Source organism: Eptatretus burgeri, chromosome 6 (genome assembly GCF_056783735.1).
Source record: "Eptatretus burgeri isolate ZD-2024b chromosome 6, Ebu_testis_v1, whole genome shotgun sequence".
Classification (NCBI taxonomy): Eukaryota; Metazoa; Chordata; class Myxini; order Myxiniformes; family Myxinidae; genus Eptatretus; species Eptatretus burgeri.
In genome coordinates, this window is record NC_140966.1 from 82,967,658 (window position 1) to 82,992,266 (window position 24,609).

The 24,609-nt window shown below is 45.2% G+C and overlaps 1 protein-coding gene across 5 annotated transcripts in view; it reads right to left on the reverse strand.

The window, feature by feature from the left end:
• The window catches only part of LOC147025189 (uncharacterized), a 71,316-nt gene that overhangs the window by 11,977 nt on the left and 34,730 nt on the right, over positions 1-24,609 (reverse strand). The window contains exon 2 of one of the 5 annotated variants that reach the window (XM_085885875.1): positions 1,672-7,630. The exons of 1 other annotated variant lie outside the window; for it this stretch is intronic. In XM_085885875.1, coding sequence (XP_085742001.1) covers positions 2,874-5,459 — 2,586 coding nt within the window. In that variant the 5' untranslated portion in view covers positions 5,460-7,630 and the 3' untranslated portion in view covers positions 1,672-2,873. Of the gene's footprint in view, positions 1-1,671; positions 7,653-24,609 lie in introns of those variants that run through there. 3 more of the 5 variants (XM_085885876.1, XM_085885878.1, XM_085885879.1) reach the window with 3 other exon arrangements.

The window sequence follows — 24,609 nt, forward strand, 5'->3', positions numbered from 1 at the left end:
TTTGTGGTGATACGAGACAAAAATTTAACTCTGGTTGAAATTCAGTGTTACATCTGGCGCAAGCCGAACATTGCACAGCACCCAGTCAACACCAACCATTATGTTTTGGGGGCTGTTTTTCATCAGCAGGGACTTGCAAGCTTGTCAGGACAGAAGGGACAATGGATGGCGCAAAGTACAAGAGAATCACTGTCAAAAACCTGCTTGAGTCAGCCATGAATCTGAAACCGAGTAGGAGATTCACATTTAAGCAGAACAATGATCCAATGCACAAAGCTGAAGCCACACTGGAGTGGCTGAAAAAGAAAATAAATGTTCTTGAGTGGCACAGTCAAAGTCCCGACTTGAATATTTATGGTGAGACTTGAAGATTGCAGTCCATCGACAATCACAATCAAATTTGGCAGAACGAGATAAATTTTTACGTGAAGAATGGGAAAATATTTCACCGTCTCACTGTGCAAATCTGGTGGAGATTTACCCAAAAATACTCACAGCAGTCATTGCTGAAAAAGGTGCTTCCAACAAGTACCGACTTGAGGGTTGAATACTTCAGCAACCAATGAATTTTGATTTGTACATGTTGTTTGCAGGTATTCCTGACATGTAACCTCCTTCAACTATAACAGTGTTTAGATTGATGTCTTCAGTTATGAATAAAAAAGTTCATTTGGAAAAATTGTTTCCACATCATTCGTAATTCATCTAAATGTGGCATGATTGGTAGGAGGTGAATATTTTTGCAGGCCATTGTATCCTGCCATACAAACAACAACTTGATTTGTTTGACATCTTTTCTCTCAGAGAACTGAGAGATGAGCTCTTGCTTCGCTTTGGAAAGTCTGTTCCGGTCTAAAAGCCACCGTGACATGCTCCCCCACCCACCAGCCCCAATGCCAATTGATGCATCCAATTCAGAAATGCTAAATCTTTTGGACATAACCTTCTGTAGAACGCAAAGCGATAAACAATCGACGAGTACAAATGTGACTGCCACGCTCAATTCCATAAGTTGATTGAACTGTATTATAATAATTACATGATGTGTCACAAAATTGTATATTTAAATGTCCATTCCCGTTTCATTTTAGTACCTTTATTACTATTTTATTTTTCCCCAATGCTTCTTCAAGTAATACCTTTCGTTGTAATCTAAAATATTTCCTTATTTTTGGCTAACTTGCATTTTTAAGCCCCCACGGACTAAGTCGCCGGAGGCATTATGTTTGCAGGTTTTCCGACCATCCATGTTAATTTTCTCTGTTTTCTTTGCAACTACTTATCCGATTGACACAAAATTTTCACCATAAAGTGCGATGACTCATGTAGAATGTTTTAATGATAATGATATCATAGGTCACGTGGTGTGGCAGCCATGTTGGAAAAAAGGAAAAACTTTGGACCTCTGCATCTCCGAAACCACTCCATGGAAAAAATTGAAACTTGGCACATGTGAACAAAAGAAGTGCCATTTTTTTTGGTGATGTCATCGGTGGCTTCGTTGCGACATTCAAAGTATTTAAATCTCTGGTGGTGCAGCCAAACAAATCTTTTGTTGAAGACTAGTTTGACTGCACCACCAGAGATTTAAACAAGTCAAATGCTTTATCCAATCAATGTGAAAATTTTTGAGGGTCATCAAAGGCTATATTGCATGGGGGGGGGGGGGGATGATGTCGTCATCGATCACGTGGTTCGGCAGCCATTTTGTTTTTTACATAAAAACTGTTTGTGGTGAGGATGTTGAGGTCATGGAGAGATTCACTTCGCTTAGCAGTGATATTCATGTCTCTGCTGGCTGTGAGTCAGAGGTCAATAGATGTCTGGGTCGGGCCTGGGGAGTCATGGATTCACTGGATCATGGGCTGTGGCGCTGCCGGTATCTATGCAGGACGAAAGTCCGAGTCTTCAGGTCCTTAGTGCTTCCAGTCTTGCTCTATGGATGTGAGACTTGGACTCTGACCAGGGATCTGAGACAGATACTTAAATGCCTTTGGTACCAGGTCTCTTCGGAGAATCCTTGGCTATCGCTGGTTGGACTTTGTATCCAACGAGTGGTTGCTGAGAGAGACTCAAATGAGATTTGTTACCTGCATAGTCTGTGAGCATCAGCTGCGGCTGTATGGACATGTGGCTCGTTTTCCTGACGCTGATCCTGCTCACCAGATTCTCTCAGCGAGGGAGTCTCGTGAGTGGAGGAGGCCAATGGGTCGACCACGTTCCTCGTGGTTGCAGCGGGTTGATTGGCATCTCAAGGAGATGGGGATGAGCCAGACATCTGCCTGGGGGATGGCCAGACGGAGGCTCCTGGAGTACCAGCGGAAAGTGGACGCAGCGACGCGCTGCTCTGGCGCATGCTCCCACACCTGACGTGGCCTTTCAAAAATCTTCTCCGAAACGGCTGAACAGATCGAGAAGAAAATTCACAGGTACGATCGCCCATCCATGAGGGGAAAACAATTCTCCACCTATGACGTCAGAGTTCATAGGTGGACGTCTTCCATATTGGATTTACCCTAAACCTTTAAAAACCATCTTCAGAGATGCCAACTTTTGGAAATCAGAATTAGGGAGGATTTGCAACCGACACCAAATAATGTGCGCTAAGCGCACATCTCGAGCGCGGAGCGCTCGACCCTTGCGGCGGGGTCCAGGGCCCGCCTTAGGGCCCTGGAAGCTCTGGGGTTCTAGACGCTCTCTAGTGCCCTCTGAGCCCTATTTTGGAGCATTTAACATGTTAAGAATTCCCACTTTTTGAACAAAAAAAGGGGAAAATTGTGCACTTTTTAATGTTACATGTATGTTAATATTAGTAAGTTAGGGGACAATCAAAGATTAACAAAAAGCACAAAAGAAGCAATATTTTTCTTACCTTACTGGCTGGTACTACTGCTGCTTGCTTTTTCCATGGCAGCTTTGCTGAGTGACAGCTGTGTGGCTCTTTTAGCCCTTCTGATTATGTCTTTGCTGTATTCTCTCTGGTAGCAAGGGGTGCTATGAGCTAGTTTTTCAATTAAGAGAGCTTCCAGGGTTTTGACACTCAAATTGGGACGAAATTCAGTATGATTCTTCCGTACAAGACTGAGTGCCCGCTCACATAATGCGTTCGAATGAGGAATGACCAAGATTCCCTTCATCACTTTGCTCAAATTAGGATACTTCTTGGCACCAGTGCAGGGATCTGTGAGCTGTGAAATCCGATGCCACTGCTCATCCACTCTCACTGTCTCAGTAGCAATTGTAGCTATGGAGGCGTCTGCCTGGTAGTGAGCGAATTCACTCTCAAGACTGTCTATGTCACTATCACCACCACTGAACAGACAGGGGAATTTCTTGATGAAAAACTCCACACAGTCAAACCCCACTTCTTGGTGTAGCTTAACATCCAGCACCTGAGCATGCTTGGCTAATTCATCATCTAGCGGCCAGGTTTTGAAGATGCAATTGCAGGCTTTCACATAATATGAGCGAACTGCACTGAAGAAACCTTGGATGTCTGACTCACTCAGAGTGAAGGTGGATTTCTTGAGACTCCTTTGTTCCCTTATATACAGTTTGGCATCGTTCCCAATCATGAGGTCCTCATCATTCTTCTGATGATTTCTGTCAGAGAAGGGTACATTTACCAGAGTAACCGATGACACCGATGGTTTCAAAAACCGTACGAAGATATCTTTCAGAAGACCATTCAATTCTCCGTGCAGGAGATGAATACAGGGTTCGTCTCTTTGGAGCAGAAGATTCCCCTTCTCAAAAAGCTTGTTAGCATATCGAAGGAAGAAACAATAGAGTTTTGTTTGTGGAGACAAGAACATCCTGTTGACACGTTTTTCTCTAGATTCCTGCACAGTGTTTGAGGAAGATGCGCTTTTAGTTGTAGAACTCGTAGTACACTTAGCCGCAGGGCGATCACACTTGCGTTTACTGCCAGCAGAAGAGGTCAGACTCGTAGTACCAGATCCAATTTTACGTTTGAGGAGAGAGCTTGAGGTAGGTGCAGCCAAGGAAGAAGACCTCTGATTCGAAGGTTTTGCTGAGCTTCTATCAAGTGATTTGGCAAAAGCAGAACTTAACTTGGGTCCTTCTTTGCCTGTAGATGGGACTATCACAGTCTTTCTCGACTCTGAAGGGATCTGCTTTGTAGATGAACGTGATGAAGGGCCGGTGATGCTACCTGCTCTCAGCATTGGTTTTGGTGCTGTCCCTGCTGTCTTCTTCGCAGCAGATACTGCAGTGGTAGTGGTGAATGCTGCTCCACTAGTGCTTGATCCTGCAGTGCCAGTACTGGCAGTAGATACAGTGCCGTCCTTCTTGCTCGTTGTTAGAGTCTTGGCTACAGTTGGTTGCATTTTTCTTCGTACTTCTTCTTTGAAGAAGAGGCGAAGTGGCTCCCACTGTTCAATCAGCCTGTCTAGGCACTGACCAAAGGACAGCCACCTTGTTGCGACATGCTTCAGAATCTTGTGTGTCGGGGCATCACAGAGTTCTTGCAGTGCTTTCACTCCTTTGACGCGTTTACTACTTTTGTCCAAGTAGTAGTAAATATCGATGAGAAAGTCATCTAATTCAATGGGTAAGGCCTGAGCCGCCTTCTTGGCCGTATTGTGCATCATATGGCAAGGGCATCCCATGATGAAGCACTCTGGATTTTGTTTGTTGATATAAGCAGCGACTCCTTTGTGCTTGCCCACCATGACAGAGGCATTATCAGCACAAAAGGAAACACAATTTCCCCACGGAATTTTCCTGTCACTGAACTCATGATCAAGCAGTTTGAAAATGTTTTCTCCAGTGGAATCTTGTTTGCACGCAGGCAAACTTAGCAAACCTTGCTTCACAATCCCAGCACTGTTGTCATAGTACGAAATCAGGACAGGATATAGCTGGGCCTCACCACTGTCATTGCTACCGTCTGTAGCTAGGCTAAATGGAGCTAGTCTAGCAATATCGGCAATAGATGAAGCAGTAACATTTGACAACTCACCAATTATTGCTGAAGTTTTTGTTCTTGCACATCCATACTTTGAAGCAACTTTTGAATCTGGAAACATCTTTTGAAATAGAGGTCCAGCATGATCTGAGACTGATATGGGCAAGTTATGTTCCACAATAAATCCACTAAAGAGAAGTTCCGCTCGGGTAACATCCTCTTCCTCGCTTGTCCCTTGTTTGGTGAAATAATTCAGAAGTGTACCGGTACTCGTGCTCGAAGATCTCTCCTTTGCAATGTCTGTGTGCCGTTTGCTTCCAACGTGCTTCCGAATATCATCGCGACCTCCGTGCTCAACTGAAATATCAACGCTGCATACTGTACAATACGCATGATGAATTCCTCTTTCAGACTTTCGAATACACAGGTATTGGAGACTGTATTCGGTCTTGTACTTCTGAGACCATTTCTTGGTCTTCGTAAGCTTCTTTTCTGCCATTTCGTAATCAACATCGAGGGCTTGAAGCATCGGTAACTTCGAAGTCGATGTTCCACAGCTGCAGCGCGACTCGTAGAACTCTAGCGGCTGTTAAACACCGCACTATGGTCGCGACCGCCGGGCTGGTACGGGGCCCAGCTGCATGCAGTGAGCGTATCGCATGCATATACACTGTGCATACATACCGCATGCACTGTATTGCACACATACCGCATGCACTAAATCTCAGTGCATGATCGCATAAGCGAGATCCAGACCCAATGTTTCGCTGCTCCTCATTTGAATTTGCAATTTTTTACGTACAATTTGGTAGCAGCGAACGTTATGGAGTTACCACATGCTATACGTAGCAGACGATGCTTTTCATTCAATTCTCATACTAGTACATTCTGATTAGTGAACAGTGCAAAAATATCAAAATTTCGGGAGGATAAGGATAGTGATCGTAAGGGCGGGAGTTTGGGTGAATTTTCGGAAGCCTCCCGATGAAATCGGGAGGGTTGGCATCTGTGCATCTTCTCCAGAACGGCTTGACAGATCGAGGGGTAACTTCACTGACATGTTCCGCAAGCCTTGGGGATACCAGGGTGTTAACAAATAATTAAAAGGTCACATGGTCTAGCAGATATATTGGACTGAACAAAAATCTTTTTTTTTCTCTTGAACCGCTTCATAAATCAACATGAAGCATCACAATTGTGATAAAGTAGTGATGGGGAATATATGTTTTAACCTTCAACCTGATTGGATGCATGGTCTGGCAGTCAGCATTATTTAATCTTTTGAATCCGAGTTCAGAGATTTAAATCAAACTTGGTACAAGTATGTATAATGATATAATAATGTGGGAAGAGGCATATCTCAGGTCTCAGGACGTCAAAGAGTGTCCTTCTAGGTATTCCATACATTTGTTTTGATGCATAATATGCATATTGATGCAACTTTATATTATTATTCCTTCTATATATATTTGCAAGTTCTATGAAACTGTTGTATTGTTGTCAACCTGACAAACACCAGTCTTCCGACTGCCTTGTCCAGTATTTGATGCTACCAATAAACAAAAAGGATTGATTGATTGATGAATGCACCAAAGTCAATGATGGGGGCTGGCAAGGCAGGACTTTGTTATTTGTATTGGCCACTAGACATTAAAAGTCAACAAGCAGCATTAGCACTACTTGGGAAATCCACCAAGATCTTGGAAAATTGAGACCCATCTTAGGATGTAGAGGAAATGGCGATGAATGTCTTCCTGTAATAAAAATGCATCTTTTCGCATTAGTTGCAATGTCCAGCCATTCTGGAAAGTGGATTTCTTGATAGCTTGTTACAAATTAGAATTAAGGACGTGTTATGATTCACACAAGCTTGGAAAAACTTTGAAAATTTCAGTTGGTCATCTTGGAATTTTTTATTTTTTTTAGAGCAACAGTACTGTCAAGCAAGCAGAACTAGAGGATCTATATACAATGTCCATGATAATTGAAAGCTTGTTCCTAAATCCAATTTCTACCTCTATTTATACCAAGCATTCATACTCTACCAATTTCATAAATATATCATGTATTCTTCATACGAGCACAGCACAAGGCCAGGACATAAGCAAGTGGTGGACAAGAGTAGTTAAACACAGGGTGTGCATGTCTCCTGCCTGCCTCCTTGATTCTCACACAAAATTATTCTTCCTTTGAAGCCAATATCCACAGTGAACTTGATCATGTGACTGAGCATCAATTTCATTGGATGTTGTTCAGTGAAATTCCCAAGTGACCTTTCAGGAACAAGAAGATAAGCAAATAATTTGAAGGGTTGGCAACACCACATAATTATATGAGAGAGGTTTGGCAGCAAATCAATAGCAGCATGTTAACCAAACAAAAGAAGTGTGTGGCAGATAAGAGCCAGTCAAGAAATTAAATGAGCAAAATTCTCAGCAGTGGTCAAATAAATAAAACATTATATTAATCATTTACAAGTAAATGCAATCATTTTCAAGCCAGCTAGGTTCCAGCAGTGATAGATGACGAAAGTGAGAGCTTATAAATGGTCTTCGCTTCAGAGCTGTGCAATTCCAGATTCAATTTTGTTGAAGACTAGTTTGACTGCACCACCATTGTGATCTTGAGTAAGAAGTGAGGGTTGGGGGCAGGCGTCAGGAGGCCAAAGAAGGTGGAAAAGGCATCTGCATCGTGGGAGATCTGCAAGGTGGAACACATCATCCTGTTTGGAGAATGTCATCCATCAGAGAGGGAATCAGCACATTAACTAAAATTCTGATTAAAAAAAAAATGAAATCAGATGGTATCGCTGTGTTCACGAACTCACGCGACAACCGAATTATCCCAGTCGGGTGTGGGGTCGTAACTGCTGAAGTACTCATTTCGCTGAGAGCCGAATCATCAAGACGTATGCCAAGCGGTTTGCACCACCACATAACTCTGAACGTGGTGCGACACCACACTGGATATTATTAAGGTTATTAATCCAATTTGGGCTCTCCAGGAATTATTCACACAAAGAGTACCTCCCCCCAACAGGTGATCGTGTTCCAAGCATGCAACACGTTCTTCTGACGCATACCATTATTGTGGGCGGCATCTAGGCAACCGACAGCTCTATATATAGGCAAAAGAAAAATAACCCAGGTAATGTGCATGAAGCAAAAACATACTGACTCGTAATTCAAAACACTTCACTGCACTGGAAAAATGTGGGGACAGGAAGACAACACTGTCAAGGGTGGACACTTGTAATTGTAATACCCTCCCCAACCTGGAGTCGGCGCTACACATTTACATAGAGAATTTGCGTGCCCCCCCCCACACCCCCACATCCTCTCCAAAACCATCGGCAAAAATAAAAACATCCGAAGCACGAATTTGGGTCATGCTGCTTATTACAGGAAGACACCATTGTCAGGTCAGGCCAAATTAGATCTGTGACTTGCCACAGGTACAATGTAAACCTGCAATAACCTGTTTCATGGTCGGGTTGTCGGCGACTAATCAGTCTCCCCCACCAGGTTTCTTGGTGAGGAGGGCGTATGATTATGGATACCCAGCAGGATTAAAAACAAAACCTGTCAAAGAGCGGAGGAGCTCCTGTGTGAGCCAATGGCCATCCATATACGAGGTCCGTCTAAAAAGTAACGGGACTGAGCCTGCTGTGTGCTCCACCAACACAACTTGAATGAACGGGTTACGTCACAGTCTTTCGCAACATTCCAGCAATACAGTGTGGCCTGAAAGTCGCTTTACCGCTGCAAAACTCCACAAACGTTTCACTAGATGTCTATAAGAGGACTTGATGACGATTTCAGTGGTGCAAGCAAGGAGAATGATGGTGCGCATCCAGATACAACGATTGATTAATTATTATAAGTACTGCAAAATATAACCTTTGTATTAAAATAGTTTAACAACGAATGCTTTTACTGGGGAGAGGGTAAAGTGACTTTTAGGCCACCCTGTATATACGATTGGTGGTGGTTGACTGTGATCATAGTGCGATTGTTTTTTGCAGGTCGTGCTTTACACGTTGTCTCGTCTGAGCCGTTGCGCTATGAGTCGTGAGCAGAGAGCCAATCTGAAGTTTCTTGCCAAGCTTGGCAAAACACCTTCCGAATCCTTCGCAATTCTGCAGCAAGTCAACGGGGAAGAAACAATGTCACGTACACGTGCATTTGAATGGCACAAGAGGTTCAAAGAGGGACAGGAGGAGGTTGAAGACTATCCACGGTCTGGAAGACCTTCAACGAGCAGAACAGCGGACAACATCGAGCGTGTGAAGCAGATCGTCGACTCACGGTGCGGATGATTGCTGAGGAACTTTCAATCAACAAGGACACTGCCTGGAGCATCATCACTGAAAATCCCTAAATGTGCAAGGTGTGCACAAAGATGGTCCCCAAGCTGTTGTCCGAGGACCAGAAACAGTAAAGAGCCACTGTCTGTCAAGACATTATCGAGCACCTCGAGGACGATCCAGACCTGCTCGGGAGAGTCATTACTGGCGTTGAATCGTGGATATTCGAATACGATCCCGAGACCAAACGGCAGAGTCGTCAGTGGAAAAGTCCGGCATCACCAAGACCAAAGAAAGCAAGGATGTCGAAGTCGAAGGTCAAGGTGATGCTCATCGTGTTTTTTGACATCAAGGGCATCGTCCACTACAAGTTTCTACCACAGGGTCAAACAGTGAATCAATATGTGTACAAGGAGATCCTCTGGCACCTCATGAGATCAGTTTGGGACAAGAGGAGAAAGGAGTCCGGGACAAGACTTCATGAGTTTGTGGGAGAAAAACGCCTGGGTGCTCCACCATGACAATGCCCCTGCTCACAGTGCCCTGAGCATCCGACAGTTTCTGGTAGAGAGGAACGTGCCAACTCTGGAGCAACCCCCGTATTCACCAAACTTGGCTCCTTGTGATGTTTTCCTATTCCCCAAGCTCAAGAGGGTGATCAAGGAGACCCAATTTCCTGATGTGGAGGCCATCAAAAGGGCCGTGACGACAGAGCTCTGGAGGATTCCAGAAGGAGCCTTCCGGAGGTGCATCGAAGCGTGGAAGAGGATGGACAAGTGTGTGAGAGTGGAGGGAAACTATTTTGAAGGGGAAAGCTGTGATTTAAATATATTTTTTGGAATAAAATTTCTGTGAAGTCAGTCCCGTTAGTTTTTATACGGACCTCGTATAGTGCCCAACTATTGTCTGTGGACTTCCTCCTGCAGTGGCGTTATTTTTTTTAGAAGGTTGGTAGCAGGATTTGCACTATGGCCACTCTAAAACACTTCATGCCGCAACACCCACAACAAAAAAACACAACACAACAAACACAAACCCACAAAGAAAACTGAAAACCCACTCCGTGGGAGTACCTCCTGTGCTGCTGCTTTTCGTAAGGCAGCTCACCAGATGACGGGATTCGGGCAAAGCCTTCGGGACCCTCATTCCTTGATAATAGGAGGAAAATCTAGGGTTAAATTTCCTGGGTCAGATTGCGGTGGTGGGTGACAGAATGGTGCTGAGGTGTCGTACACCAGACGGCGGCCTCCTTGGGTTAACCTGAGGCAGTCCCTTCGGGTGGGTGCATGGAACGTCCTATCCCAAAGAGAGGATGATCACCTGTCTCTATTATAATCCAAGCTCAAGCGTTTGGACATCGGTATTGCAGCACTCTCTACTGAGGTTCGGACACCGGATAGTGGTGAGATCATGGCGGGTGGCTTCTCCTACTATTGGTCTGTTCGATTCGATGGTTACCATGCCCAAGGAGTTGCTGTAGTCCTGTCCAATAAGCTGACTCCAATGATAATTGAGGTAACACCGGTCAATGAGCGTATTATGAGATGAAGGATTCGTCAATCCTTTGGTGTCATTTCCCTGGTCTCTGTATATGCTCTGACTGAGGAGAGTGATCTCACCGTGAAGGACGCATTCTATGCCACGCTCGAGTCTGTGGTCGATCAGTGCCCCAGGCGAGATACTCTTCTTGTCTTTGGGGATTTCACTGCAACAACTGGCACTGATCGGGATGATTATGAGACATGCGAGTGTCAGCTTGCTGGTATCCTGTGTCAGAGGGGTGACCCATCCAGGATTGTACCCAATAGCCAAGGAGACTGCTTAAGCAGCACCAACGCTCTGCAGAGAGTATGGTCCCGATGGATGGATGGTACCATCCCAGCCTCGGCTAGATGTTGGCAAGCTCAAGGATGAGAGGGTAGCTGAAGAGTTTGCCAAGAGGCTGAGCGGGGATTTAGGGGTTCTGGGTGCTTTGGGAAATCCTGAAGAGTTCTTGAGTTCCTTCAAGACCACCATCCTTGACGTTGCCATTGGATATCTGGAAATCACCAAAGGGTAAAGAAGAATTTTGTTTCTCAAGGGACACTGGATACCATTGACCAGAGCCACAGGGCCAGTCTTAATGGCAGAGCAGAGCTGTTCAGGGAGTTGAGGAAAAAAACCTGTACATGCACAGAGGGCAGACAAGGAGGCCTCTGTGCGATTAATCTGAGGGGGGAGAGAATCACCTGTGGTCGTGATTCTCGGCCTGCTTACAGGGGAATTTGTGCATTGCTTTCCTCCCAGCCCGTCCCTCTGAGTAAGGCAGTTGGAGCGGATGGTACTGGGCTTGACAGAGGAGTCCGAAATGAAGGCCCAATGGGCCGGTTACTTTGAGCGGTGATACCAGGGTGACCCACCAGCTGTTGAGTTGGATGTCAGGGGTGTTACTATCCCTATTGCTGACGCTCCGATCAACTGTGATCCACTTTCGTTTTTTTTGGAACACAGGCTGCGATGAACCGGTTGAAATTGCGTAAATCTCCTGGGATCTTTGGCATCCATGCTGAACTTCTCAAGGCTGGGGGAAATGCTGTACTCGTGTCATTGTATGCAGTTCTGTGCTCTGCCTGAAACACAGGCATCACATCCCAACTGACTGGAAGAGGGGCCTCGTTTTCCCTCTCTGGAAACAAAAGTGATCACAGGACTGCAACAACTACCGAGGGGTGGTGATGCTCTCAGTGTGGTGCAAGGTCTTTACTCGAATAATTATTGATAGGGTTCGCCACCATCTGCTTGAGCACCAGCGCCCAGAGCAGTCAGGCTTTACACCAAAGAGGTCAACAATTGACTGCATCCTTGCTCTTCGGTTCCTCACCAAATGTAGGCGAGAGTTTTGGAAGGGGTTGCTTGCAGCCTATGTTGATCTCTGCAAAGCATTTGATTCAGTGAATCGGGATTCCCTCTGGAGGTTTCTTGGTTTTCATGCAGTGCCACCAAAACTGATCAATCTGATGTCTGAACTCTACTCCGGTGCTGAGAGTGCTGTGAGATGTGGTGATACCATCTCTGACTTATTAGGGTACCCTGTGAGTACAGGGTACCCTATTGTTTTTCTTCTGTTTATTTATTATTTATTCTTTTTCTTTTTCCGCCGGCATTTTGCACCCTTTTTCGCTTTAAAAATCATTTTCTCTGGGACACTAAGACCGATCGACACGAAATTTTCACCATAGGATGTATCTTTTTTGAGAGCACAATCACGTTATAATGACGTCATTGATCACGTGGTGCGGGCGCCATCTTGAAAAAAACGATAAACTTTGGACATCTGTATCTCGGAAACCGTGCAATAGAAAATTTTTTCGTTTGATACATTTTACTAAGCTTCCTATGGGGAACACGAGTGATTTTTCGTGACGTCATAGGTGAAGTGATATACCAGTGAAAATTCGTCAAGTAGAACGCCGTATGGGAAAAATCTGAAAAATTTTGAGCGTCATCTACTCAAGTCACTGACGAAAATGTTTTTCTTGACGTCATCGATGACGTAATTCGGCCGCCATCTTGTTTTTTAGTGTTTTTTTTTTTTTTTTAAATCTACTTCTCCAAAAGGGCTGGACAGATTGAGGCAAAACTTTACAGATATATTCCCCTATAGGTCCTCTTTCAAGTTTGTTAATTTCTTGTTGATAGGTCACATGCTTTGGCGGCCATCTTGAAAAAACCTTCAAACATCTCCAGAAGCGCTGGTCCAATTAAGGCGAGATTTCAGAACTATATTCGTGACATGTATGCGATGCAAGTTTGTTAATTTCGAAGTGATAGGTCACATGGTTTGGCCGCCATGTTGGATTTAAGAAAAATATTAAATAATGTTTTCTCTGGAATTTCATAAGCCATCGAAGCGAAAATTTGCAAGTGCCTTCCTACCTCAAGTCTGCATACATGGTAAAACTTTTTTTACCTCAGATGTCACATGGTTTGGCGGCCATCTTGGATCGAAAAATAGACCTCGTCCGATTTACACGAAACTTCACAGACTTGTTCGGGTCGACGATGGAAAGCAGAATTTAAATTTATGATATCATAGGTCACAAGGTTCGGCAGCCATCTTGGATTGAAAATGAATAAATTTTAAAAATCTTCTTCTCCAGAAGGGCAAGACAGATTAAGATGAAACTTCACATATATATTCCACATGACGTCCTTTCTCGAGTTTGTTAATTTTATCTTGATCGGTCACATGGTTTGGCGGCCATCTTGAAAAAACCCTAAAACCTCCAAACATCTTCTTCTCCAGAAGCGCTGGTCCGATGAAGGGGAGATTTAAGAACTATATTCGGGACAGGTAGGCGATATAAGTTTGTTAATTTCGAATTGATAAGTCACGTGGTTTGGCCGCCATGTTGGATTTAAGAAAAATATTAAATAATGTTTTCTCTGGAACTGCTTCAACTAACGAATCGAAAATTTGCAATCATCATCTACCATAGTGTGTGCACGCGTGGCAAAAATTATGACGTCACACGTCACATGGTTTGGCGGCCATCTTGGATAGAAAAACGCACCTTTACAGATTAACACGAAACTTCACAAATGTGTTCCAATACCCAGTTGGAAGCAGAATATAAATTTGTGATGTCATAAGTCACATGGTTCGTCAGCCATCTTGGATTGAAAAATAATATCTTTAAACGTCTTTTTCTCTGAAACGACTGAACAGATCCAGGCGAAACTCCACCACTATGACCGCCTCTCCATGACGAATAAAAAGTTCTCACCCCTTTTTGAGGTACGACGCAACGTTTAGCAGCCATAGTGGATTGAAGGAAAAATAATTAATGTTTACTCTGGAAGTACTGCATCAATAAATGTGAAACATCACCTTTATGGTGGAACAGTCATGCGGAATGACGGTTTGAAATTTCAACGCGATCGGGCCCAGGGTTTGGCAGCCATGTTGGTTTTAAGAAAAATATTAAATAATGTTTTCTCTGGAACTGCTTAACCAAGCGAAGCGAAAATTTGCAATTATCATCTCCCATCGTGTTTGCACACGTGGTGAAAATTATGACATCACACGTCACATGGTTTGACCGCAATCTTGGATTGAAGGATAAATATTAATTAATGTTTACTCTGGAACCGCTGCTTCTATATATACGAAACTTCAAATTTGTAATTTAGCCGACATGCGAAACAAAAGTTTAAAATTTCAACCTGATTGGTCACGCGGTTTGGCAGCCAGAATTATTTAATTATTTTAATCTGTTCGCCAGTAATAAGGAAATTGAACGCTTTGTGCTGCCCGGTTCGGCACTCGTCTGTTCTGCGCCGTCTTGAAGCAGGCCTGTGTTTGTATCACCATTAAATCATGTTTTCTCTGGCACCGCTCTTCCGATGAATGCGAAACTTTGCGACTATGATTTAAGTCTCATGTTGTATCAGTTGTGTCAAAGGCAGATACGTCTGGGTACCCGGTCATCACTGCCAGCAGTTATAAAGTGGCAGTTCTAGTTTCCAGTTGTTACTGGAGTAATGGCCCCACACTTTTCAGCATTTGCATGGACCGAATTCTGGGGAGGATGCTGGAGAGATCAAGCTGCAGTGCATTGTTTGGGAATGTCAAGATCTCTCACCTTGATTTTGCAGACGATGCACTCATCTTTGCGGAAACTCTAGATATCCTTTTGAGGGCCCTCGAGGTGCTGAATGAGAAATCCGAGCTGCTGAGTTTTCGGGTTTCCTGGGTCAAATTGAAGATCCAGGCTTTCGATGACATATTGGATGCTGCTATGTTGTCTGTACCCGTTTGCGGCGAGGATGTTGAGGTCACGGAGAGATTCATTTACCTTGGCAGAGATATTCATGTATCCGCTGGCTGAGAGCCAGAGGTTGATAGACGTCTGGGTCAGGCCTGGGGAGTCATGAATTCACTGGATCATGGGGTGTGCCTGTGTCAATACCTGTGCAGGACGATGAAAGTCTGAGTCTTCAGGTCTTTGGTGCTTCCAGTCTCTCTCTACGGATGTGAGACTTGGACTCTGACCAGGGATCTTTGATGGAGACTTAATTCCTTTGGTACCAGGTCTCTTCAGAGAATCCTTGGTTATCACTGGTCAGACTTTGTGTCCAACGAGTGGTTGATGAGAGAGACTCGATCGAGATTTCTTACCTGCATTGTCTGTCAGCGTCAGCTGCGACTGTATGGGCATGCGGCTCATTTTCTTGGTGCTGATCCTGCTCACCAGATTTTCTCAGCAAGGGAGCCTCGTGAGTGGAGGAGGCCAATAATGGGTCGACCACGTGCCTCGTGATTGCAGAAGGTTGATCATCATCTCAAGGAGATGGGGATGGGAAAGGGAAAGGCATCTGCCTGGGGGATTGCCAGACGGAGGCCCTTGCAGTACTGGTGGAAAGTGGATGCAGCAACGTGCTGCTCCGCCACATGCTCCCATACCTGACCTATTCCTTTGTTGCAAGTCTGGATTCAATCAGCCCAGAATTGTTGGATTAGCGACAAACAAACACTCTCACAAACACCGGTCCGGGAATTATAGTAAGGACTAAGGATTTTCTGAAATGCTTTTACCTCAGCACGGCAAGACACATGCTCTTAAGAAATACGAATAATTTATTGAAACACAAGAAGCCAACACAGACAGATAATCCCAGATGAACGATCAACAATAATAAGGAAATGCACTGAATGACAGATGTAATTATAAGAACTTCAGGCACCACAAATACAAATCTCATTCACACACGCACTGGCCCAGGATTTGCATACAATGCCCCAGATGGCAGTTGCATGACAAGCCACAGGTGTGCAGCCTATGTGTGTTCTGCTTCCACAGCAGGCAGGAAAGGGGGAGCAGGAACGGTGCTCCAAAGCAGGGTGGTTCCTAAAATCAGGTTGCGACCCAAACTTGGCTCAGGAGGGCCTTCTGATGGGTCACGGATGACTATGTGCCACTTGACCTTACAGCGATATACACTTCTCACAAATCCCGGTTTTTCATGTTGAAAGCATTTTCTCTAACAATTTAATGGTAGGTAAAAGGTGCAAAGTAAATACCACCACAATTTGGGTCATGAGGCTAATGTGATTTCAAATTTTGGATCGTGGACAAAAAAAAGTTTGGGATGCTATGCTCCAAAGAGCCAGGTCAGGCTGAAGAGACCCAAAAGGTGCAGAGCCAAAAAGCCAAGAATCACCAACTTGCCCAAAATCCCAACACTTGCCATTTTCAGGAGATAATTGCCAGCCTAGATGTGGTGGCCTGGTTGTCATCGGCCCCGTGCAGCCACCATTACATGCAGCTGTCTGGTTCAGCAGTTTTTCAGACGAGAGGTAACACAAGAAGAGACATCCTTCCACTGCCTTGCACCGAGCATCATTTTAGACCAAGGCCACCCTTCCCCCCCAAACACCAAGCGGGCTTCGCGTCAGACAATTTCACTCTAAACACAGATTTGTACATTAAATTATACCAAACCCTCTTCAAGCACTTGAAGCAGCCTTCATTTCAAACACAATAAACAACATTTCCACATTTAACTTTTCACGTCTCTCGCATGACCAAGACATTGCCTTTACACTCCATGTGTGCCTCGTAGACAGCCGAGAGTTTTCTAAATTACAATGGTGGGTGTCTGTGAATAGAGCCCATGAAGCAACAAAAGAGTGCCAACTCAAGGGTAATATAGGTTGCCCGCTGCATCTTCTCTCGGAAAGGTAAAAAATAGCCCTTTTTGGCTTTCACCTGACAACCATGAGCATCTTATTGTCCCATGGCCGGCTGAACCTGGTCCACCCCTCCCCCTCACAACTCCTCCGCCCATCGCCCCTCCCCCTCCCACCATGAGATATCCATTTCTATCGTTGGAGCAAAAGAGGGGTGAGGCATGGCGGTGCCCCATATATATATATATATATATATATATATATATATATATATATATATATATATATATATATATATATATATATATATATATATATATCCCTCTCCCTCTCTCTCTGAAGAGCTTGCACCGCCTGTGGGCAGTCACAGCACTGCCCCAACTCACAACACTTACAAACAATGCTCCCTCAACTGCTGTACCCTTTTCACTGCACCTTCCATTCATGGTAAGGTATTCCTATTAAGCCATGGCCTACATCCCTCATCTGAACAAACAGAACATGAGATAGTATTTATTTATTTCACAACACATTCCATTGATAACATTTTATATCACACACTTTTACCCCTTCTACTCGATCCAGGTGCTGGACCTCATGGCAGCTCTTGTCTGTCAACCACACCAATTCCCCAATTCACCTGCATATCCCTGAAGCAAAGCATGGTCAGTCATGGCAGTAGGAAAAGGTAAATTTAGCTCTTTCCAATTCACTCTGGGGAGGTTCGTCAATTTTCAGAAACCCTGCTTTACCAAGCCAAAAGGTCCACCAGCTGCTTTTGTCCCAAACTCAGGGCCCATTAATCATGGTGGATTATTCTCCAAGAAAATGAACATGACGTATTAACCAAAGCGTGGTGTGGTGTATTTTTTGTGGTGTACTTCTTAAGGTTGAATCACAGCAAGAGAACCAGGAATTTTGAGTGTGCATATATAAGCTTGTCTTTGTACGTAAGATCGACACTGATCAGTTCATCAGTTATGATGTCAATGGTAACCTGAGCCCCCATTGGTTACCTCAGTTATCAGTATCTCTGGCTCCGATTGGCTGGAGCAGAGTACAGAGCGATTACTCACCATCCACACCAATGGCTTGGAGGGAGGGGGGATGCAAAGCCCCTAAAGCTGATGACTCACCATTTGCATGCATATCTTGGACAGCAGTCAGAGCAATAGCTTTGATGTTTCTATGTTGAAAGAGAATGAGAGAATGCCCAAATTGCTTTTGGGGACATTACACGGGGTCCATAGAAAGGATGAAGGTTGCTTCCAACATACGTAGATTTCCTAGCTTGACTCAGCTTTGAGGAGCAGCTGAAGGAGACAGGGCTTTATACACAAGAAAGGAGGTGGTTACGAGGAGATATGATGGAGATGTTTAAGACAATGAAAGGTTCAGATAAAATTTGTGCATATGAATTATTCAGCAGAGTAGTCAATGATAGGACCAGGGTCCATAGCCTGAGAGTAAAGAAGAGGAGAGTTAAGATGCGAGTAAGGCAAGGGACTTTTACTCAGAGTAGTTCATGCATGGCATGGTCTCCCTGGAAAGGTAGTGGCAGCAGAAAAGTAGATGCATCCAGAAAAGATGCACGCGGCGGGGACATGTCAAAATACATGGGTGCATGGTGATGTTGGGGGCGTGGTTATTATGGTGGGGTGTGGTAAATAGCGGACGGGCGTGGTTACAGGGATTAGTGACCATGGTAACACCAGCGGCTTCGGGGACAAAATGGAACAAACTTGCGAGAATAATGGACGTACACGAGGGGTTAGTAGCCGATGGGAGTGTAACGGTGAGTGAGATTTAATAGGGATGAGTGACGAATGGAAACATGGGCGTGGATATGGAAAATGGGCACGATTGTAAGGATCAGTGATGGGTGGTCGCATGTGCGTCATGAGGTTCTTGTGCTCATGCCTGTTACGTGTGTGACAATCCCACATTTATAGCCTACCTTTGTCCCTCCACCCCCCCCCCCCAGGTGAACCGGGGGATGCAAAGGCAGGACAACAGATGTGAAATGTGCTACGTGCCACGGAAATGGGAGAGTGCTCCGTTTAACGAGGTGTCATGCGATCGAGGTTGTTGTCTCGTGTGTGGCAAAGTCCTGAACATTGGTCATCGCGTGGGAGACAAGGAATGCTTGTACACCCTCATCCTCGCTCCGTAATTAACAAGTGCAAAATATGATGCCGAAATATGCTGTAGCAGCATTTATCACCCCCGTGGAGGCTTTGGCGGCATGCAGGACAAGTGACGTGTATGATCCTGAGAACTACGTGAGTGACCCTGCATGTAGCACAAGATCCCGAGACCTACGTGAGATCTTGTGCTCCGTTCAACGAGGTGTGTCATGTGATCGAGGCTGTTTTCTTGTGTGCGTCCCCATGGAGAGTACGGGATAGCCCCAAATGACGTCATAGATATGTCATCGGTCCATGCGACCACATCCACACAGCCACATTGATGTATCCATGTGAGCAGCGCTACATGGTTGCAAACAGCACCGAGCGCCGCAAGTGGGAAATACGAATTTGAATGTGTGAGATTCGAACCAGGTGCCGTCTTTGTCAGGATCTGGAGCTACCGTGATGGTTTAGTGTGAACAGCGCTATATATAAACCGCGCCGAGTGCCGTATAACCGCACAGAGCACCGTGAGTTAAAAAAAAAAATTTTTAAATGTGACATTCAAACCGGGTGCTTTTGACAGGTTCTAGAGCTGCCCTGGAAGGACTGAGGTACCCCAAAATAGCTGAGCTAGTAGACTGATAACCCCTCTCACCGATGGTACCAGTCTAGACTCGCTCCAGCGTCGGGATGAGGCACGGTGAGCCGGCAAACTATGCAGAAGTGTCGACGTTTTCACGATATTCAGATTCTGGGGACCAGCGGTTACGCAATTTTTCCCAGCGTTCCCAGCGGCCGAACCACGAATTTGCCGAAACGAACTGAACCACTGACAATTAAATCGGAATTAGATAGGTACCTGGAAGTTATGGAGCTACAGTAGAGGGGTATAGAGATGTTGATAGGCCTTTTCAGTAGTTTGAGCATTGATGAGTGATTGTGTATGGAGTGCTGTTGCTGGGGGTGTTCCAAATATCATCAAGGGGTGTTGTGTGGTTGATGTGTTTTTTTACCCATGCCCATGCCCCCTCCCCCAGAGGGGTGGGGATTACAAAAAAATAATTAAAAAAAACAAAACATTTTGCATTTTCTTATTTTGATCTGGTGTTGATAAATTGGTGTGGTGTTGATGTGGCACAGGCATAACGGACTGAATAGCCTCCACCTGTGTCTTATTACCTTGCATTTCTTCGTGTTGAGACATGAAACGCTCTGACCTCAGCTCAACATCTTGAATATATATCTACATTGTACTGGTCTGCACAGACGGGCTTGGCAACCAAGTGCCGTGCAATGGCAGAGCAAGAATAAATGACCGGCCATCCTTGAATGTTCCTACATTCTCACACTGGTTGAGTCTTAACTCTCAAACTCTTTTCTCGAATCGCCAGAGGGGCATGCTGTTTGATATTGTCAGCCAACCTTTGGGTTGTACAGCCCATGTACCAAGCTTCACATCGGCACTTAAACTCATAGATAACATTGCCGACTTTGGAGGTGGGCAGAACATCCTCGGTAACTGACAGAAGCAAATGGCGAGAGGTAAAGATAACTCGAGGTTAGACAGCCAGGTACGCGTTTCATATCGTATGTTTGATTTGTTCTTCAAATCTTCTTGATGATAGTCCTTTCCATGGTATCCTGACAGACTGGACATTTGGCAGCACCAACCTCATTTTCTGGTTCTCTTGCTGTGATTCAACCTTGAGAAATATAGCACCAAAAGTTTTGGTTAATATGCCATGTTTGTTTTCTTATATATTAAAGTTCTGTCGTTCCAAACATCTGTTTCTCCATGGTGGATTATCTTTGAAAGGTTATGCAGGCCCCTACAGTCCTTACCAAATCATGCTATAAATTCAGTGACAACATTCCCATTTGCTTTGGTTGATCCTCCGGTGACAGTGTCACACCCAGTCCTTGCTGTTGATCCACATCCATTAACCACAGGTCACTACATGTTTGGGTGTATTGGAACATCAGAGAGGCTGATGGAACACCTGCCCGGGCGGTCAACTCAGGCCCTCACTGGCCATTGGCAGTGCTGCCACAAGGCACACATAGTGGTCATCCCAGACATCTCTCACAGGTGACCAGGAGAGATCACCACAGACTCTACCTACCCCTCCCCACCCATACTCCTGGGATCTGCTAACCCCACAAGTACGAGACCATGGCTCAGGATACACCCAGACAGAGTTTGGGTGCCCCAAGCCACCATCAGCAAGCTCTTTGTGAAGCCCCGGCCAAACTAACCACTTGGATGGGTCACACATCCAAACTCCATCAAGCCAGCCTCCGAGCTGTCTGACAACTGAACTTCCGAAGGGAGTAAACGTCAGCCAGGAACCAAGTCTCCCCCCTCTTCCCCACCCCAAAGCTGTTGCAACTACAGTATTTCAAACCTTTGGGTCTTCAAATGCTGCTGTGGGAATGGGCCCATGGGTCTTGAGCCTTCTCACCATGCCCCATAGCAACTGCTGGTCTTGAGCCTTCTGCGACTCTGCAGCACCACATCTCATTACCATGAGCAGCCAGCTGCTCAGGACTCACAGCACTGATATAACAACAAAACCACAGTCCGAAAAAAAATAACCAATTATGGCTACAGCTGATCCCTTTCCACGAACAGCCTTTACACTGCAGCTAACTCTTAACCCCTGTCCCCATGGTGTTAACCCAAGCCACTCATGTGCAAAGCCAACACTCGTTAAACACAAGCATCGACTCGACCAAAGCAAGGGAAGACCTGAAAAACCACAAACACAGACTCAACCCAGGACGACACCGGTGGGTGCACCTTGGCCGGTTCCGAAGCACAACACCTCGTAGGCCTATATGTCACGACCACCGATGTGAATGCCACAAGCACCGGCTCACATACGCCTCACACACCAGAGAGGGGCTGGCGCACAGGTCGGTCGCAAGCTCGCACACCGAGAGCATCACCTCAACCCCTGCGGGATCTAACCACACTGCCATGGACGCAGTCTCAAATGATACGGGGGTGAAATAATGTTCCACAGAGGCTGCCTGATCCCCAACCCAAGCTACCCCCCTCCCCACCCCCATTTTCCCTGGAGGTACAGGACCAATCACCACACCAGACAACAATTGGCAAAACATGATTTGAACCCTGAAACAAAATTCAACTCCTGACTATCAAATGTGGAGTTCTCCAGTTAAAAAAATGTAATTCTTAAATCCCAATTCTGAGCACCAAGCATCGCATTTACGATCCCAAACCGCAACTGCAAATGTATTGGACATGGAGTCGTAACCTCCAAAGTCGCTTCCTGGATAGCTAAATAGGGCATATGCCAAATGGACATCAAATGGTTTACACAGCCTCATGACCCTGAGCACGCTCTGACACCATGGTGATTAGTACCTCCGCCACCGAAGGAGGACAGAGGCTATCTTTTCACACCTGTTTGTCTGTCTGTGAGCAGGACATCTCAATCAGTCATTGATGGAGTCAAACGAAATTTGGACAGGTTGGATGTGTAACAAGGATGAATTGATTCGATTTTGGTGAAGATCCGGATCTCGATACTGCACGAGAATTTTTTTATTTGTTTATTTTTAAGCGATTCTTCACCATCGAGAGACGGAGCCAAAGAGATACATCTATATAGCATGATATTTCAAACAGTTATGAACAGATCCAGATTAAACTTTGTGGACTAGTTGGGTAGGTGACAAGAACAAGTTGATTCGATTTTGGTTAAGGTACGGATGCAGATCCAGCCTATGCAAAATGTAAACTGTTCAGCCTGGCATAGGTATGTGCTCTAGAGTGCCGTTCAGGTTATTAAAGATATTTCACCAAATTTGGGTACCAAGTGATTATAGATATTCTTAAACGGTTTCACCTCAGCACAGCAAGATGTGCAACGAGGAGGCCATAAGCACTTAAGAAATAAGAATAATTTATTGAAACAAGAAGAAGACATGAAAAATTCCAGATGAAAGATCGACAGACAAGACAAACAATAAATAAATAAACTTAAGGACAGATAATAATAATAATAATAATAATAATAACCAAGGGCACCATGAGTACGGTTCTCATTCACACACTCACTGGACAAGGATAATTTGCAGACAACATCCCACAAGGTGGCGACACAAACCACAGATTAGCACAGAGGGCAATCTCAGTTCTTTCCACAAAGCTCGGAACAAGTGTGTAGCTACCCTCAGGAGAGCCAGAAAACAACATCTTTCTCATCTCAAGTCTGAACTCTCAAACCTCTCTCCCTCCTCAAAATCCTGGTGGCGTTTAATCAAATCTGTTTCTGGTGTATGTTCCCCCTCCATCCCCTCCCTTACCTCAAATGGCCGCACTGCTGATTCCACACGTGATAAAGCTGAATGTCTAAACTCGGTGTTTGCAGCTAAATCTTGTGTCCCAAACCCATCACTATCTCTACCCACTTTACCCAGTCGCACCCAATTGTCCCTGGACTCTGTATCCTTTTCTCCTGACAAGGTGGAGAGCTTGCTTTCAAACCTCGAGTCAGATTCTGCAACCGGTCCAGACGGCATCAGCCCACGTGTCCTCAAAGCCTGCTCTTCTGCTCTTGCTCACCCTCTCTCTGTTCTATTCACCCTCTCATTTTCCCAAGGTCATCTGCCATCTGCTTGGAAATCTGCTAACATCACTGCCCTGCATAAAAAAGGTGCAAAAACAGATCCCTGTAACTATAGACCAATCAGCCTTCTCCCAATCATCAGCAAGGTTATGGAATCCATCATCGCTTCAGACATGAAATCCTTCCTCTTCTCCAATGGCTTGATTTCCAATCATCAATTTGGTTTCAGACCAGGTCACTCTACCCTAGATATGCTGCTACTGCTCTCCCATCAATGGATGGAGGTCCTCAATGCCAGACAGGAAATCCGAGCCGTATCCCTGGACATATCACGTGCTTTTGACACAGTCTGGCACCCTGCCCTACTCACCAAACTCTCTTCCCATGGTATTCAAGGCCATCTCCACTCATGGCTCGCAGACTTCCTCTCCTGTCGCAGTCAACGTGTGGCCCTAAATGGAGTTCTTTCATCCCCTCTTCCTGTGCAGGCTGGAGTTCCTCAAGGTAGCGTTCTGGGCCCTGTTCTTTTTCTGGTTTTCATCAATGATCTCTCGGACTCTCTGGAAAATCCTCTATTTCTCTTTGCCGATGACTCCACCCTCTGCCGTACCATCTGTCATCCCTCAGACCGGCAAGCAGCAGCTTCTTCGCTCACTGCAGATCTGGATAAAATCACAAACTGGTCCAACACGTGGAACATGTCTTTCAATCCAGACAAATCTCACACTCTCACTATGTCTCTTCGAAAGGACCGTTTACAAAACCCCCCATCCACTTTCTCAACAATCCTCTGGAAGAAGTCTTTTCTTTCAAGCTTCTGGGTCTCACTATCTGCCATGACCTTTCCTGGGAAAGTCACATTTCCAACCTTGCCTCAAAAGCCAGTCGCCGACTGGGAATCCTCCGTCGTGCAAAGTCCTTCCTCGGCCCTCTTGAGCTCCTGACCACTTACAAAGCTTTTGTCCGTAGCC